This window comes from Thunnus maccoyii, chromosome 21 (assembly GCF_910596095.1).
Source record: "Thunnus maccoyii chromosome 21, fThuMac1.1, whole genome shotgun sequence".
NCBI lineage: Eukaryota > Metazoa > Chordata > Actinopteri > Scombriformes > Scombridae > Thunnus > Thunnus maccoyii.
The window spans coordinates 6,098,398-6,116,824 of record NC_056553.1 but is presented as its reverse complement, the minus strand read 5'-3'; the positions used below and the strand labels follow the sequence as shown (position 1 = coordinate 6,116,824).

The 18,427-nt window shown below is 39.2% G+C and overlaps 1 protein-coding gene across 1 annotated transcript in view; it reads right to left on the bottom strand.

Moving 5' to 3' along the window:
- The window catches only part of LOC121888462 (cadherin-18), an 88,800-nt gene that overhangs the window by 8,137 nt on the left and 62,236 nt on the right, over positions 1-18,427 (bottom strand). Inside the window, exons 9-11 of the mRNA XM_042399971.1 lie at positions 14,797-14,918; positions 11,318-11,435; positions 1,414-1,665 (exon numbers count right to left, since the gene is read on the bottom strand). Coding sequence (XP_042255905.1) covers positions 1,414-1,665; positions 11,318-11,435; positions 14,797-14,918 — 492 coding nt within the window. The remainder of the gene's footprint in view (positions 1-1,413; positions 1,666-11,317; positions 11,436-14,796; positions 14,919-18,427) is intronic.

The following is an 18,427-nucleotide window of genomic DNA, read 5'->3' as shown; positions in this document are numbered from 1 at the left end:
GACTGGAATCTGATTTATTTTGCCTGCGACCTACTGACAAAATATGGTGTCCCTTTGAATGATAGATTACAAAATGTCTGTCCAGTAACTGAGCAATGTGTAAGACACATCATGCATCACAGTTCAAACTAAAAACTATGTACGTGATCAGCTCTTCTCTCTCTCTCTCTCTAGTATCTAGTATCTGCCTTGTGCTGATGATTAGTGATTCAGTGTGTGTGTCTCTCACTCAAGCGTTTGCTCCAAACAGTAGTGATGGCCTTTTGTTCGCCTCAGCCAGAGGCTCTGGCATAGAGGAGGGAGGCAGCCAGTATGAATATGCATAACCTTCACGCACTAATGTCCACAGACAATCACTGACAAGAGGAGGGGAGAGCAGCGACGGTGAAGCCGTGTTATTAGACAGTGTTTTCTAATCATGTCCGAATGCAGGTTGCTTTGCAAAGGAACATCTCAAAGCCCAAGTTGAGCTGACAGTAGATTGTTTACTTTGCTAAATTTAATGACTTCCATTTGATTTTTGACTTTGAATATGCGCCAGATTCAAACATTTTTTTTTTTTTTTGCAAGTTTATATATAATCATTTGCTGTCACTGCAAAGACAGGTTTCCATAGTAACAAGGCACACATACATGTTTTCCGGGTGCTGTGACAAGCTGGTAACATGGAAGTAGCCCTGTTTATTTTCACTGTATTTCTGACGGTGCTTTGTATGCATGCTGCAGAACGGATCCGTCACACATGAAATCAACAAGAGTGGTATCTACGTTGTTGGCTGTCACCGCGTTCCTCCATGCTTGTCCTCTGCTCCTCTAGTCGCAACATACGGTGTCAAACATGTGCCAAGAAGGGAGTGATGGCGGGATAGAAAGAGGACTCATTTGTATACATTTAAATGATACAAATGAATTTCAGATCGTCAACAAATGTGATTTAGGTCTAATCTGATTTTCTGATTCGAGCTGCCTGTCTAAACATGAATCCTCACTGCTCTCAGCTTCAAGTTTGCCTCTCCGACCATGGTAGGGTTATTCACAGTATTCTTTCAGTTGTATACGCCTCCTCTCTGAATCACACTGACCCTGCTATCTCCGTTCCCCTCTTCTTAGCTGTCTTTGTCCTCACCATTTCTTTTTTAAGTCACCTCTCCTCCAGCCTCCTCTCGCTGTGTCCTCCTTTTCTTCTGTCCTTCATATTCTCTTCTTTTTCTTCCAACCCTGCCCTCTCCAGCTCTTTCTACCCTCATTCTGAATTCTACCTGTGTCCTCGCATGTCTATTCATCTCTCTCTCTCCTCCTCTGCCCTTGTCAAACCCTTTCAAACCCTTCCACCCTTCCCTGCTCTTCTATGGTCCATCTCCTCTATCCAAGCTCTCCCCTGCTGCAGTTCCCACAGCGGCTGTCCCAACTTACCCAGCAGGATGACTATGCACAGCAGGATGGCAATCAGAGCCCCCGTGCTGAGACCCGCTGAGGAGAGGAACGCCTCGCCTTGGCACATCCGGATCCTGCCGTGGCGCTGGCATGGGCAAACTCGCAGGGTCAAGGTGCTGGTGCCGCTCAACGACGGCTCCCCGCTGTCCCACACCACAATGGGCAGCTCATACAGCTCCTGGGTCAGATGGTTGAAACGACGCCGTCTTGCAATGATGCTGGCTGTGCTGTCTGTAATGATAAAAGAAATGTTGAGGAAGATTAGACCCCTCGGCTAAAAAGACTAATAGATGGTTTCGTCTTTCTACTCAATTGCACCTTGCTCTTAGAGAAGCCTGCAATTACGTATTTACACAGACAAACATTTAGATTAAGGTTAGGAATCGTCAGCTAAATAGAAAAAAAAATCCAATCCACAACATTTGCCATTGGATATTTTGCATGGATGTTTTGCTTTTGAATGATCTGCTTCTCTGTATGCCAGGGCTAATTAATTTCAAAGGTGTTTGTTTACTATTTTAATGTGCTGTGAAAGAACAGTTCACCTTGGCCACTGCAGAAACACTTCTGTGAATGGAGCATGTCATGTAGATAAACAGAAGCGAAAAAGGCTGAATTTGTAGAGACGAAAAGTAAACAAGAGAGAGCTGGAGAGGAAGGTTTTATGAAAAGATTTCGCAAAGAAGGGGATTCAAATAAACACACAGATACAACACAAAAAAAAAAAGTGGCTTTAAAAAAGGAGCTTATTGCGTTACTCACTTGTCCCTTTCCGATGGACTTTTTACCTGGGGAGAGACTCAGCAGCCAGATATTTCTCCGCTTTCTGTTTAGGAGCAGCTTAGATTGTCACTACAATGAGAATAGCTGGTCTACCTTAACTGAACTGGTAAGGTTTGACTAAACCATTGCTGCTAACTTCGGGGCAAACCCTCACTTTAATTAGCAGGTAAAAAGCAGGACATGGGAACTTGGCTTGCATCTTGGATTTGTAGCATTTATTCACTGACGAATAGCCTCGACTGTACACACACCGCACTGCTATGTTCGCAGATACAATGCTAACACACACACACACGCAGAAAGAATATATTTATTCCACCCAGAAAGAAATGACCGGATTAAGCATTTACATCGTTATTTACACCATCCCTCTAAACCTGATTGGAAAATGTCTTCCGATCAAGCCGGATCGGGCCACTCTCTCCCCATTTAGGTGGTTACATGAGGCATTTTTATTCTGATTGGGCTATTATTCTGATTATTAGTGGAATTTTAGGGTCCATGTAAATGTTGCCAATGACTGTGATGGAACAAATTGCCCTAAATGACTTTTATTCAAAGCAGGCATGCTGTGTAAAACCACTGCATAGTTCATGCCAATAATCTTGATGAAGATGTTGTGAATTTTTAAAAATTAATATCAATCTCAGCTATCTGGTACATCCCTATTTATGTGTGTTTGATGTCAAGACAGGATGTTTACTGTATAACATGCCAATCAGGCTACTTGCCAATGTCCTCTATATAGCTGTAGCCTATATAGCAGCCTAGTTTACTTCAACCTAGTTTATTGTGTTTATTGGAGTCCACTGCTGAAGAACAGAAAGAACAAAATACAAATGAATCTCCTGCATGGACAGAGCTGCCATTTGGTGGTATTTATGGTCCAGCTGTCTACAAATTTAAACCAGAATTAAGTCAAGTCACTACACTGATTTCATTGTTTTGTCCATATTGTGGAGGGAATGCTGGTATTTGTGCCAGCAGAGTGCTAAAAACTTTCTTCAAAGATAAGCAAAATAACAGCAAAGCAGCTCACTACTGATTAGATGCATCTGCAACATAAATCCATGTTTGAACATGGAAAGCTACGACATAATATATTGTACACTGAGATTTGGTTTTCTTGAAGGAGATTTTATATCGACATTTAGAGGATTTACTTGAGAATGTGTGAGGGCATTACTAGTGATGGATGGCAAAAAGATCATTTTAAGAGACCTTAAATCTCATGTGCTGATTTGAGGAACTACTTTAAGTGAATGCTCCACATAATAGAGTGAAAGGCCCAGGTAGAAAAGAGAAGCGATAGGTCAACTTGAAGGCTGTAGCCAAAGTTCAATTTGTGTTTTGTGGTGATCAGTAAAAACAAAATCTTGAGAATCTGTCCCTGAAGTTATTTGTAGAGCTTTGTAGAACCCAATCATAAATGATGTTGCATATGCTGTTTCCAAAATCTCTCACTGTTTACTATCATGGACTATGTCTACTGCTTTCTATTGAGTAATATACTCAGTTTCTGTTATATAGGGAGCAGTGAATGAGTGAAATAGGGAGTTCTTTTGGACGCTGTATTATTTGTTGTAGTATAATGGCCAAACGTAGGATGACATATACCTAGCTACACAAAATTAGCTCTGTTCAGTTGTTTCCTATTGCAACAGTACAAATACTTCCTTTCAAAAGGCATTCATGTACATCTTACACCAACACATAAGCCAATGCATTACACACACTGAGCTGGTCTGAAGGTTAAGCATTAAAAACCTAACATGCTATGCTTACTGGTACATGTAGGCTGTGTGGGAAGGTTCTCTGAGCAGGAGAAGACCATATATGTATACCTTTAAAGGACCACTGTATGTATATAGAGAACTAACACAAGATGGACTGGATAGTGACATGACCGAAGGCAAATTATTTCTTTACATAGGTGTATTATGGCATGAAGAATCAAACAACCAACTTAGTAACATGATGATCCCTGTTCATTCAAACTAAATGGCTGTGTGGATCAGCTACTTTGATGACTAACATGGTCCTCACATGACTGATATATATTCACACGATATTTTAAGGGCCGGAAATGCTGAATCGTGCACAGGACAACCTTTTTCTTTCCACCCAGTGAAAACACCTCCGCCGTGCTGTACTATCATGCTGCTGCTTTGAGACCTTGCCTCCCACTCCAATCTCTGCTCCATCTATGAATAATTATAATGATCGACATTTGGAATGACAACACGTACTTCAAGCTTTATTAAGTCAGACTCGCAGTATCACCGAATCAGCAAGCAGATGGGTGGGGGGTTTGAGAGAGGAGAGTGTGAGGGATGCAAATAACAAGGAAGAGAGATGGGGAGTTGGAAGATGAGAGAGGAAGAGGGGGGGTGGGAGGCGAGGGGGGTGAATGGAGGAAGTGTGTTTGTGTGTGTGTGTGTGTGAGCCAAAGAGGGAGCAGAGAGGACGAACAAAAAGGCTGAGGCAGAGAGAGACCAACGAGCTGTGTGTGTATGTGGTGTTCGCCGTCACAGTCTTTACACTGAGTCATGGCAGCGCGGGTTCTGGTATGGACCACAACAAGGAAGTGCACATCAATTATCTCATGCTAATTCCACATTAAACCACCTCTCATTGCAGGTGGGTGGAGGAGAGCTGTGCACTAGCTGATTAACGCCACAGTGAGATGGGCCATCTGCAGCCACGCAGCATCCACATAAGAGGAGAGACAGCACATGTTAGCACAGTTTAACCATGTTGTGACAACTGCAGTAGTTACCTGCAGTGCAGTGCAGGTGACCACCCAAGAAATGAGGGAAAAATATCACAATTCATTGAAAATTATACTGAATGTTTTGATCCATGCTATTTTACAGATCACTGGCATCCAATTTTCCTTTTTTTCTGGTGTCTGGTTTTCTATCACATTAAAAAAAAAAAAAAAAAAAATGCACACACACATTTATGCATGTGTGTAAGGCTCTATGAAACCCTGTGGAATTCCCCTTACACTGGGTTCGTTAAGCCAAGAGTATGAATCACTAACTGGCAAATGTCCTGATTTTTTTTTTTTTTTTCACTTTTCCAGAAGCATGAAGTGAGTCTGTGGGAAAATTTGCCCTATAGGATTTAATTTTGATTCCTGGGGTCACATTCAACTCTCTCTGGCTCTCAAAGTCTATAAGAAAAAAAAATATGAATGACATGACAAAATAATGAAGCCTTCTAATCTCTACCCTTGTATGTCTAAACTAAAAATCTCAGCATTTTAATGAAGACAGGTACTGAAACAGAGTGTAAAAACATAAAAATCTCTGATTCACAGTATCAGCTGATAAACTAAAAGATGCAAACCATGTTTGAATTTTAAAATACTGAAGGTATTTACCATATAATATCTTTCACATAGAGCTGGCCAACTGTAAAATATGTAAGAGTGTGATACAAACCAAAAATATACCAATAATGGACACATGCGACGCAACAACATCTCGACAGACTTCACACTTGCCTACACATGCACTTAGCTGGATTCCTTGTGAACTTTGGTGGGTGTGTGTAGGTGCCGCTGATGGGATTCAGCACAAACTTTCTCTCTAGTTGCCACTTGGAGCTCAACATACAGTTCTATGGTGGCACTATTTCTGGGCAAAAAATACATTAGGTTGTATTCTGAAGTTGGGTACTTAATGTTGGGGATGGCCCAGGTTTATACTGGCTGCAAATGTCAAAAAAAAATGTATATAGGCTATTGTGTAGTTAGTGCAGGTATTGACATCCACATCCATGTTCTTTCTGGCAACAGAAGCAGCAAATATTTTTGTTCTAATCTTCTTAGGTGTATAAACGTAAGGAATCAATGCTCCGTATGGTCTGTGTTGTATAAGTGAACCCACCATCATGCTCAAGATCTATTTAAAGTCTTCTGAGAAGTACATGTCTCAAGATGTAGGTTGTTATTGGACTGTATTAGACTACTTAGACTAGAGCTGCAATGATTAGTTAATTAGTCTATTAGCTGATGGACAGAAAAATAATCACAAACTGTTTTTATAATCAAATAATCCTTTGCCATTTTTTAAGCAAAAATGCTAAAAATTTGCTGGGTGCAACTTCTTGGATGTGAGGATTTGAAACCTTCCTGCATCATACATGATAGTAAACTGAATATATTTAGATTTTGGGCTGTTGATGAGATAAAACAAGACATTTGAAAATGTCACCATGAGCTCAAAGCAATTATAAAGGGCATTTCTCACTAATTTCTGACATTTTATAGACAAAATGATTAATCGAGAAAATAATTGGCAGATTGAATGATGAAAATAATCATTAGTTGCTGCCCTAAATTAGACTGGTATGCCCCCTCAACCAAATAATTACAAACTGTCACACATCAAACTGAATGTCCTGTATCGATCAGGACTTGGCAAATTCATATACTTCAACACCCTTAGTATTACTGAGAGTCAGCTCTGAATATTAATGTCCCAGTGTTGTTCAAGCACTAATATCATTTTGTACAGAAATAGCCTTTCATACAGAACAACAAACATCACATCAGGACACAAACGTAACAATCTCCTTTTAAAAGAAGCCCCTGCATTCAATAGGGATAAGTTTGAAGGCTTAGTTTAACAATACATACCCAGCAGTGAACAGGCTGCTTGGGAAAACCAATATTTTTTGCACATTGCATTGGCTTCAGCATGTACACAGCACCACAGTATAGTATGTGTTTTATATAAGGTTGTGTTTTGCATATTTTAGTTAATTACTGGTTGGCTTGTATCCTTGTGCAGCAACAATCAAAGGGGACTGCAGAGTACTATTATTATGTTCCTCTCTTACACAGGAACAAATTGGTTCAGTGTTCCAAAGCAGCGCTAAAGGCTGCCGATGCCTTACTGCATATATACAAGTTTCATGCAAAATGATATTGGTTCATTAAGTAAAATCAATGCAGTGTTTGTTTGTTTTTTAATTATCCAGTAATTCATTAAATTTGACTTAGGGAAACATCTGAATGTTGCTTGAATAATAGGAAAGCTCATCAAATACTCAAATGCGAGATTTTGACAATTTTCAGCTGTTTGTTGTGCAAAGTCTTGACAAAACCAGCACGAGACAGGCTGCTCTGCCCTCTTTGCACAAATCATGCAGTTTCAGCAGATAATGGGTGTTTGGGAATCTAGAAGAGTAACACCCATTGCAAGTGAAGTGTGAATGACATAAAAGCTAATTAAACGCCCCACATATCAATGGCTTGACAGCACTTCTTTCAACACAGCTGATTAACTGTAATATTATAAGGTCTTCTGTATGCACACTGGAAGAAGATGCCTTCAGAAATCAATTGATCTATTTGAGTATGTGGGTTATTTAGAGATCATAGCCCCCGTTTAATTGCCTTTTTAGAAGCAAATGTCATCACAATGTGACAGATAACAAGATCAAAGAGGCATTCAATTTTCAGTCATTGTAAAGTAGACATAGTCAAGTTGAATATATTTAAAGGGCTTTTAACAGAACAGGTTTGTCACAAAGTGCTTTCCGAGAGCAGCTGAACAAAGGCATCCACCTTGTTTTTCAGCTTTAATGGTGTCTAATATGCTACAATAGTTTGACCTGCATTTATTGTAGCACATCCAGCACTTAAACTACGTCAACACATCTGAATGAATACTCAGTCTTTAAGGAGCCTTGGCTTCATCTCCTTGCAAACAAGGAGTGCAATTTCACAGGCTTGATCTCAATCAAAGACTGGATCTGTGTTCTCTTTTCTTCTAAAAATTAACACTCGACGGCTATGCTGATCTGGTTCTGTTAAACAGAGCTGGAGCTGTTACAGGTCTCCCTAGGAATAGCATCAATTGCAACAAGATAATAGCTTTTAACAAATCTGATATTGTTGCAAGAAGACAGAAAATAGCTTCCAGAAGAAGACATAATGTTCAGTTAATGGGTTCTTTTTTAAAACTCCTGATTGTTAAATTACCTGAAAAGGAGGAATCGTTTGCGATATCACTACTTATTTAACTATGTAGTTATTAAACATCTCAAAACAAATCCCTTTTTTCCCCTCATACAAAGAAAGAGCACAGAGCCACAAAAATTCAAGTTTCATAAAGATCCATTGTGTGCAAACTGTAACTGAAGAGGAAAGGAGGTCATGAGAGAGTTAGTAGTGTGAGTGATTGAGAGGGATTTTCGTCAGTTTCGCAATGACAGAAGGAGGTATTAGGCCCCTGGCATAGGGCAGCTACCAACTGTTGGTCTGCTACAACAGAAATGAGAGAAGCTGCTTTGAGTGTGAAGAGCTTACTTTAATTATCAGACACAGGAGTCAACAGTATGGTGCATTGTGCCTCTCTCTTACCCGGATATTGTGAACACAGCAAATAACTTCTAATCCACAGTGGCAGTAGACCACTATACAACTCAGACACCTCTTTTGAGCGCAAGTGCAAAAGCAGGCCCCGAGTGACTGGAGCAGCTTGAATTCAGGGTGCAGCAGCTTAACTTTAAGAGGACGGCTGGTGTTTTTTATACTTTGGATGAACTAGGCAGAATTCAGAGGGCAAAGTAAGTAATATGAATCATTCTATAGGTGGACAAGGAATTCTAACAGAAGGTGTGTGGGCGTGTGTGTGCCTAATAGTTGGAAGCCAAGTAAGTAGTTGTTCAAACTAGAACCACTTGTCGAAAAGCTGATTTAAATGTGCCCTTGATCAAGGTATTGAACTGCATCAGTGGAGCTTCTCCATGGTCAACAGAACAAGATGGAGGCTTTGATGGGCAGCTGCCTCTCTATCCTCTTGTCAACTAACAGTCCAGGTTTTTACTCTGAAGCAGAACATGCTCTTAAAAAGATTTCTTGGTTAAAGAAAAGGAATAAAAGGGATGAAAAATGTCTACCTTGTGCAGCATGTCTTACATAAAATTCCCTTCTTTCTTTCACATTCTCTCTGACAAATGATTAAAGAAGAAATAATTTTCTATTCCCATGCCATAACACACAATAGGCTCATCCCACATGGGATTATATTACAGCTAGTTTGAGAAAAACAAGAGCCTGTGGGATGGTATGCAGCTGGAGCTAAAACCCAAATTGAAAGGCACCATTACTCAAACAGCATGAACCCAAAAACGGCTATCAATCCTTCAAGAAAGAACGGTTTCCTTCCTGAATGCTTTGGGAATATTTTGCTACAGATGGCTGTGTTGAAATAAATCTCAAAACTTTTGAGAGAATCATTTTGCAAGAGTGGGAAAGTTTTTTTTCAAATGGCGAGTATTTGGATCAGAAAACTCGTATTTCAAGAGTTTAATTTTCACTGTGCTTCTCAAAGAAGACACAGTCCCCTTGGGTGCACCTGCCCACCAGGCACTTACTGAGGCCTGGCTCCAAGAGGGTGCCCTGGTTTCCCTGATCAAATTAGTCCTTTCAAAAGACACTGATGCAGAGAGTGCTTTGAATTAATTTTATTGAGGTCCCTCATCTGAGACCAGTTTGCCCTGAAAGACCCCACCAGGAGGTATTGCCCCCCATCCCCAAAAATCTGCCAGGATCACACTCGAATTTTTTTGGTCAATATATTACTGAACAGTTACCCTGGCAAATTTTCCCTACCCATTTACCTCAGCATACATAACAGTATTAGAGGCTGTGAAGGTCATCAATATGATAACTTGTCAACTATGTCATATTATCTAGCAGACATCTTATTATACATAAAGCAGAGCAATGGGCGACATTGGCAAAGAGTGACTGCATCCCTGTGGCCAACTTGCTGTTGTTGTTTAACAAGTGATTTATCAGTATTTGCTTCTGTTAGCTTCCCTTCATGTCCACAGTGTGTTTCCCTAACACAGCATATGGCAAATCAGCAAGAGATGTTTTGCAGACAGTAGTGGAGGTGTAATATCTCCATGTATTCCACAGTCATACCCCGGACTGTAAAGTGAATATGAGAAGAAATATATTTAACAAGTGTCACAACACATTCACACCCATAACTAAATGCCAAAATACCAATCCGTAAATAGTTGGGATAAAAATGGTATCATTGTAGATCCTTTTGGAATTAGAGCCTCTGCTGCAGATAGTAATAGATATTCCCAATGAGAAATTATTAATGATCAAGCATGGTAAACAAATATATATATTCTGTCCTCTCCTCTAGCAATGACAATCAAACTTCCAGCTGTGTTTGGCTATGTGTACCTTTTTTTTTTTTTTAAAGCAAACTGCTGCCCAGTAAAACATAAATTTCATGCATATACTATTTATTTTGTCATAAGTTGATGAATTGTGTCTTTGGACAAGTGCTACAGTCAATCCTTGCCTTGTTGAAATCATTTGCCCTTCAGGAGTGGGAGTGGATGGGAGGTGAGGGATGTCTCTGAGTGCCACTTACATGAATGCAGCAAAACTTGCCTCTGCACCTCAATGTAGTTGAAGTAGGAAAGGGAAGGCTAGTGGTGGGAAGCAACTGGACCAAGGGCTAAACAGACTTATCTCCTATTATCGCATCGATTTTTTTTTTTTTTTTTTTTTTTTTAAATCTCTCTTGCACTCTGTTTTTCTGCCTCTCTCTGGCTCAGAGATTCATCTGGAGTGCTGTGAACTCCTCTTCTCAGTGGGCAACTGTGAGATCTTCTGGCTGAGAGCTTTTAAAAGCCCTGTGATTGCCGACCAACCTAGGGCTAGGTATTCACCTGAGACTGAGATGGTTTCCATGGTAACACCCACTGTTGGCTCTGTGCCGGCACAAAATAATGCGCGCAGGAGGGGAAAGTGAGAGCACCTGAGCGGGTAATCCATTTGACAACACTATGTGCAAACATGCTGAACCACTATGACTATGATGTTTCATGAAGACCTGATTCTGAGTAGATCCCAGTGGCATTTTGGTCTCCAGATGACAACGATACCTAGTTGACAGAGCACATATTTTTATTGCACCTCCAAGCTAAAAGGAAATCGGTACAGCTTATTGGATCTCAGAATGTGAGCATTGTGGATGGAGTCCTGCCCTGAGGGCTGAGCGCAAAACTCATAAGAAATGCAAACAAACATATTGATCACTTTAATTACCTTCATTGTCCTTCAGGGTGAAGTTGGGATTTACTGGTAGCTGGCTTGGCAAAGCAAAGGAAAACCGCTGTCCATTGGCAAAGTCATCCTTATCCACTGCTGTGACAGTCTGGATCACCTGTTGTTCAGAAGAAGATACATTACTTTCCAAAGACAACACCTGCAACTTTGTAATTAGCTGATGCACCATTTTGAATCACATATCACTCTAATTGAATGCAAGACAAAATGTAGATTCAGTTTCTGATGCATGTCTAATGGTTTGTTGACCATAATTGGTCAGTGCCAGAGTTCCTCTGACCTACAGCCAACTGGCCTTGTAACATTTTCCCCACTACCTGTGTATCCTGCCTGAATGAGAGTGACTGTTTGCAACACTTGGATTTGAGAGCATTTGGTTTGTGCCGGGAGGAAGTTGGCATCTAACAATGACAGGAGTGCTCTCAGGGCAGCCTCACTGCTACTTTTGTCAGCTTGTTACCCTTAATTGGTAAAAGACACAGTAAGAGCTTGGAGACAGCCGGCCTTGAGAGAAAAACGACCTGATAGCCCCTGTCACCACGGGGGAGTTCTTATATTCAGTGTGATATTTGGGGTGTTGTGTGCTTCTGGTGTATTTGGACACACCTTTGTTCTTAACTGTGCAGTATAAGGATGTATTTTGTGAGTGCTTGAGTGTACTTATGTGGAGGTCATAGCCGCGGGAATGTATTCTGAACAGGAGGTGCTGAAAAAAAAAAAGGCGGGGGAGCGCAACTTAACTAGTACGTGTTGACTATACAGAGTGCTTGAACGCTGTCCGTGGTGCTGAATACCATGGCAACAGTAAGCAATGTGTCACAGCAGCCGTATACAGCTGTCTGTAACAGGGTTATTCAGATTAATTTTGCTTATCAGAAATAATTAATTATCAATTTATTAATTAGTTATGTAATTTTTACCAGTACGTGGACGTGTAAAGTACTTGGTGTACCGACAAGTTAGAACATTGTGCACAGTGGCCACAGCAAAAAAAATCTACATAAATGCTTGATAGCTATCGTTCTTATGCACCATCTTGTTGGACATGGCCGGTATGGTAACTACCTTATCGCAGCCAAACATTGACTTGTAGAGCTTCTTGTGTTTGAATGACTCATGGATTACCACAGCTATGTGTGGGCACGGCTCCTGTCAATGCGCTCCCGATAATCAAACTAAAAGGAGGGTACGTTGGTCGTTTCGGAGGTGCTTGGAATGCGTTTTTGTGCCATTTTGATAGGTGGTCAGCTAGCTACATCAATGACGATAAGGTCAATAGCTTGTAACTATTCACTTGGCCTTACTAGCATAGCCTACGTCAGTAAGGTCATGTGACTAGCATGAAACAAATTGTTGCTGTCATTAATGGCTTACTGTTACAATCAGTGTTTCCAATGATTTTTCATTAATTTAATTTAATTTTATTTTATTTTTGGGTAAATATATTTTTGGGTGCTGCAGCCCGAACACAGAGCTGAGTGAAGTGGAGCCTGCAGAGGAAGTACCAGGACTGTCAGGGTGAAACAGTCCGTGGAGGAGCTGCTATATTCAGCTGCACAGATACCTCTGCTGACACGATGTACCACTCTGTTTGAAAAAATTCTTCTTCTTCTTCTTCTTCTTCTTCTTCTTCTTCTTCTTCCTCTTCTTTTTGGTTTATAATGGTGGTTGGCAACCAGTGTATTAGGTGCATTACCGCCACCTTCTGCTTTGGAGTGTGGACCAAAGATTAAATCTTAGCCATTAATCCTGTCAGTCTAATAAACTCAAAGGAAACTCTACTGCTCGACTCACTTGGCAGGTTCATTAAAGTTTTAATGCTGAACTCCTGAACTCCAGTCTTCTTGAGTTCTTCCTTCATATATTGTCTTTCTTGATCATATTTAGTACAATCTATGATTGCATGCATAATAGTCTCCTCAGCCATGTGGGGAAAAAAAAAAAAAGTGCATATATTGATATCGGCAATCGGCCAAAATGAGGTGGAAAATATTGCCATATGGGATACTGGCAAAAAATCCAATATCATGTATCCCTAAAGCATTCATGGATAGATATAACTTTATCAAATTAAAGCACTAAAATTTGATTTGGTTGACTTCAAATCATGTACAAAGCAAAAATCCATTAATAGTATCCAAAAGTTGTTTCAAAAGAGAGAAAGTCATCACGATTTGAGTGAAATTTGTACATTCAAGAAACAATTAGTAAGGACTAATGCAAAATATGCATTAATTTATGGAACAGCTGTTGTGAGGAAATTAAAACATATGAAAACATTTAATAAGTTTAAATGAAGGTTTAAAAATAACATTATGGATATTGGATGGAGGATCGGAGAGGGGAACTGACATAGTAAGACAGGACGATGTGTACTGTTGGCTGTTTTTGATTTGTGCTGTTTTGTTTGTTTTTATTCTGCTTGTTTTTATTGTGTTTTTTTTTAAATTTGATTAATTTGATCGAGTTGTGTATGGTGAACACTGGGGCGGAAAGTAGGAATATTCATATTTAATATTAAGTTTACTGATATAAAAAAGGGGGTAGGAATTGTGTTCCCTTCTTCTGACTTCTTTTCAGACATGAAATATTTATTTATGTTGTTTATTGAGAGTTTGCTGTATATGTTCGCTGTTTATTTTACTGGTTATTGTTTTGTTTTCTTACTTATAAAAATTTTTAACATGTTTGAAATAAAATCTAATCCAATCTAATGTAATCTAACCTAATTGCCATTGTAGGCTATAAGAATTCAAATGCAAACAGGTTTTAAAATGTGAATGAGCAGTTCTATTCTTTGACATGTGTTGTCATGTCATGCTGAATGGTGGTGTGCAACTATCCCATTTAACACATTATAATGTTTCCCACTTAACCCCTCTGGGCCAATAACTCTGAGGCTATAATGCAACTTTAATTCAAATTTAATGCAAACCTTAATTCAAACTTTTCTAACACAAGCTTGAAACTATTAAAAAATGTATTTAGTTGTGTCTTCCCAGTCTTTACTCCATCATCCTTCTGCGAAACCACCCTTTCAGTCATTTCCATACTGCTGATTGCTCTATATCGCAAAAACCTTCTTAATTTGAATGAATCAAAGACTACTGAGAGCAAATTGGAATGAGCTTCGATTTAGAACTGTCATGGTTTGCTGCTGAAATACTCATTTTGAATATGGGATGATTAAGCAGCTCTCTCAAATGTCTTTACAGTCTCTCCCAGTGAGCAACCCAAACTGCTGAGGGAAACAATAGTTCAGTGCAAAAGAAAAAAGAATGGGATGCAGAGATTGACTGAGGTTAATGCACAGCTCTCAACACTTTCCTTCTGAGGTGTTTGTGGTGTAGAAAGATTGGAACGTGTGAGGTGAGACAGCTGGGAAAAGAGGAGAAAAATAGAAATAGATACACAGATAGGTGTAAAAGGATTTTTCTAGGTGAATCCTAGATGCTCACCTGTCCCGGCCTTGAGCTCTCACATACAATGACCTCCTCGTCTGTCGCTATTTCTGGCGGATTGTCGTTCATGTCCAAGACCTGGACGGTAACAGGAACGTGACTGAGAAGGCTGGGGTTGTCTGTGCCAGAGAAAGAACAAGTGACAAAGAAGATGAAAGTCAAATGTAAGCCTTAATAACTAAGTAGAGCGTCTACACTGTAATTTTAAACTAGGACACTCTGTGCTCTTCTTGTTAGACTGCTTATGGTTTTTGTCTTAGGCTTCGGTACTATAAAAGTACTGAAGGATGCAATGTTGCAGAGGGCAATTTTGTGTATTAAAGCACATCTGATCATCTTTGTGCAGTGTTTTCTTGTCCTAGCTGGGGTGCTTGGTTGTGATGCATAATTTGCCCTTTGTACTGCAGGGGCAACTCATCTACCACATAAAATATATGCCTTTCCTCATCTGATGTTAATACCAAGCAGCAGTCTAAATGGCAACAAAATAGCCACCTACACCCTTGTAATATAAGAAAATATGTGTTTCTTTCTGGTGAAAAAATATGAACAAAAAGATTACAGATTTATTTCAGTATAATGGTATGTGGTGGATACCTACTCTATATCCAGTGAACATTATAATGCCATGACTGAAGAAATGTCAGGCTGTAGTGCCCCGAAGGTGAAATGGAACAGTAGTATTTTGCTCTTAGTACTTGTGAGGCCTGTCTGAAGCAACAATACACAACAATGCTGTTCACATTTATACAAAGGCATAGATTACTGTTTACTAGAAAAGGGGTTGGGCTGGTCTTCTTAAACATATCACCTAAAAATCACTGGGGTAGCAAAAGTTCTCTTGATTTTTTTCCTGGTTCCTTAATTATTATTGTTAACCCTCAACCCACAAGGCACCTCAGGCACCAACAGTAGAAGAAAAAATGTTTTACTAGGAAGCATCCAGGCGTGAGTGTGTATCAGGACTGTGCTAAAAAATAGCATGCATGGTAAGCTAAACTTTCTCTGAATAGAAATGAAGTCACGCAGGTGTGGCAGTCTTTGCATTAAATGAATGTTTCTAGAATTTTATTTAATTCATCTCGTAGAAACGCTTCCATTCTTGGCGTCTTTTCACCAACGACAACAGAAGGTTCAACATTGCACCACAGAGGGGAGATGACATTTCTTTGTGCTTTTTAGATGTGAAGCACCTCACTGATCCAGAAAATAACACTCATTGACTATGGATAGCCTATATACCACCGGTGGCCATTAGAAGGTGGGGTAAAGTTGTTGCAGGGTGGCTTGCAGTAAACTGCATGCTGCTTTGTGTCTATGAAACCATGTGTCCTTGCTCATTCAAAGTGCTAAAAATTTATCATTTTGCCTTTTTGACTGTGTCTTGACATGCAATTGTATCCTTGAATACTAAGGAGAGGTGAAAAGATAAAAAAAAAAACATTAGCATGCAGCACTTCTGTTGGTCGGCAAGAGATTTGCCTAATTGTGATTACAAATTACCCAAGTTACCTGATAGCAATTCTTGAAGTTAGCGGGGCCTGCATTGATTTAATTAATTTTCAGTGTAAGAAAGGACATTGAAACAATTGGGACTAATTTGATTTGGTAGTTAATTATAAGAAAAATACACCCTAACCTATTTGAATACATTCTAATCAATATGCAAATGATCTTCGTCATCCTTGTTTTCTCCAGACTTTAATTGTTAATTTCACTATTAAGTCACCTGGTATTGGACTATGTTTAAATACTGTTAGTGATTGTGTTCTAACTGTTAATAAAGCTATTAAAACATCATACTGCTCTGAATACTCAATATATAGCAATGTAAACAATGCAATGTAATGCACCCTCCCTGTGGTTGAGTATTGACATGGGTTGAAACCGTGTTAATGATTACCTGGAGGTGCTTTTGTCTTACTGACCTTATTACTACTATTTATATGAAATGAGCGTTTAATACTTCTGTTTTTCATTGTGCATTTTGTGACTTATATATATATATATATATATATATATATATATATATATATATGCCTCATTTCCTTCCTGTGGGTATTTGCCTGAGGAGGACCAGTTGGTTGGAAATGTTGCAAACAAAGAAAACTGAGCTCTGTTTCAGTGTGTGGGTACTCCTTGTATCTTGTTTAATGATTAATTACCATTAATACTTGCAAATGCAAAACAGATGCTTTTTTACTGTTGAAAGCTTTATTTTAACATTTGATGTGGGATATTTTCACAACATAAACTAAATAAACAGGACTTTACTTTCTCAATTAAACAAAATACTGCTTTGACCAAATAATTGAGCCTTATTGGTTTTTAGTAAAATTTAAAGTAAATATAAGCAGAATATACACATCTAGGTTGTCAGGAAGGAGCTGTACGCACCATCTGTTTACTGTATCTCTTTGATACATATTTGCATGATCAGTTTTACAAGAGAGAAATGGTCAAAGAAGAAGCAGCAGCGGTGAAATTATTAGATTAAGAGCTGCAGGAAACAGGCAGTTATTGTGGCTTGAGTGACCGCTTACAGCCCTTGCTTTTGGTGGACTCGATGCAAGTCAGAGTCAGGCAACACTAAATGTGTATCCATTAACATATATCCTTCTTCAGTATCTTTGTGCAAGACATTGGAGTAAATATCTTAATAGAATCTGTTCAGTGCCTAAAATGCGGTGCAGATTTTATTCTGTAGGTAAAGGGAGAGTGTGTACTACAGATTCATACAGTCATTCCTCTTTATGGAACCTTCCTTTTGTTGATATTGATTTTGACGCCGACTTTACACTCTGTAATTTTGAACCTGGACTGCTCTCTGACTATATGATCCCTTCAGGGTGTCTTGTTATCTTGTATGAGGAAAAAAATACATCTGGGTAGAGCTATAGCATGTATCTTTGTTTTTTTCTGCTCTTAAAATCATGCTGTTGAGGCACAGAACTGAGCCATAATTTGAATGCAGTTCCTATAATGATTTATAATGTCTGCCATTAGCTTGAGGCTAAACAGGATAAGTATGGAAAGAAAGAGCAATCTCTTTTAACTGCTTCTTTCATGCAACTGTATAATAGTAAATCACATTTTTACTACAGTTTTCAAAGGTGTCAAACATGGGAGATATACATATACCATGGTTATTTCATTATCTATATGTCAGCAGGTGGAGAAAATAGCATGTAGTGTGTACAGTGCATATACTGTGTGTATATATTAACATATATATAGATAGTATATATATGTATGTACCTCCCTGTCTGCCTATTTACCAATAGTAACCAATTACAAAGACATAAAATCCACTTTTTGTGGCAATATGAAAGCGAAATATTGTAAGACAAAGCAACTCTAAGTCTGCTAAAAGCATAGGTGTGCAGCTACTTATATAAAATTGCTATTTCATTTTGGGCCTCAGACAGAACCAGAACATCTTCAAGTTTCCAGACTTTCCTGAACTACAATAATTAAATTTGATTCCGTTTGTTCCTTCTTTTAGAGACTTCCTAGAAGTAGGAACCATGTCAACATGGCAAGATATTCAGATCAAAAACAAACAAACAAAAAAAACCCACTGTTGGCTTTACCTACATCTGCTCATTCATTAACACTCACATGAGAG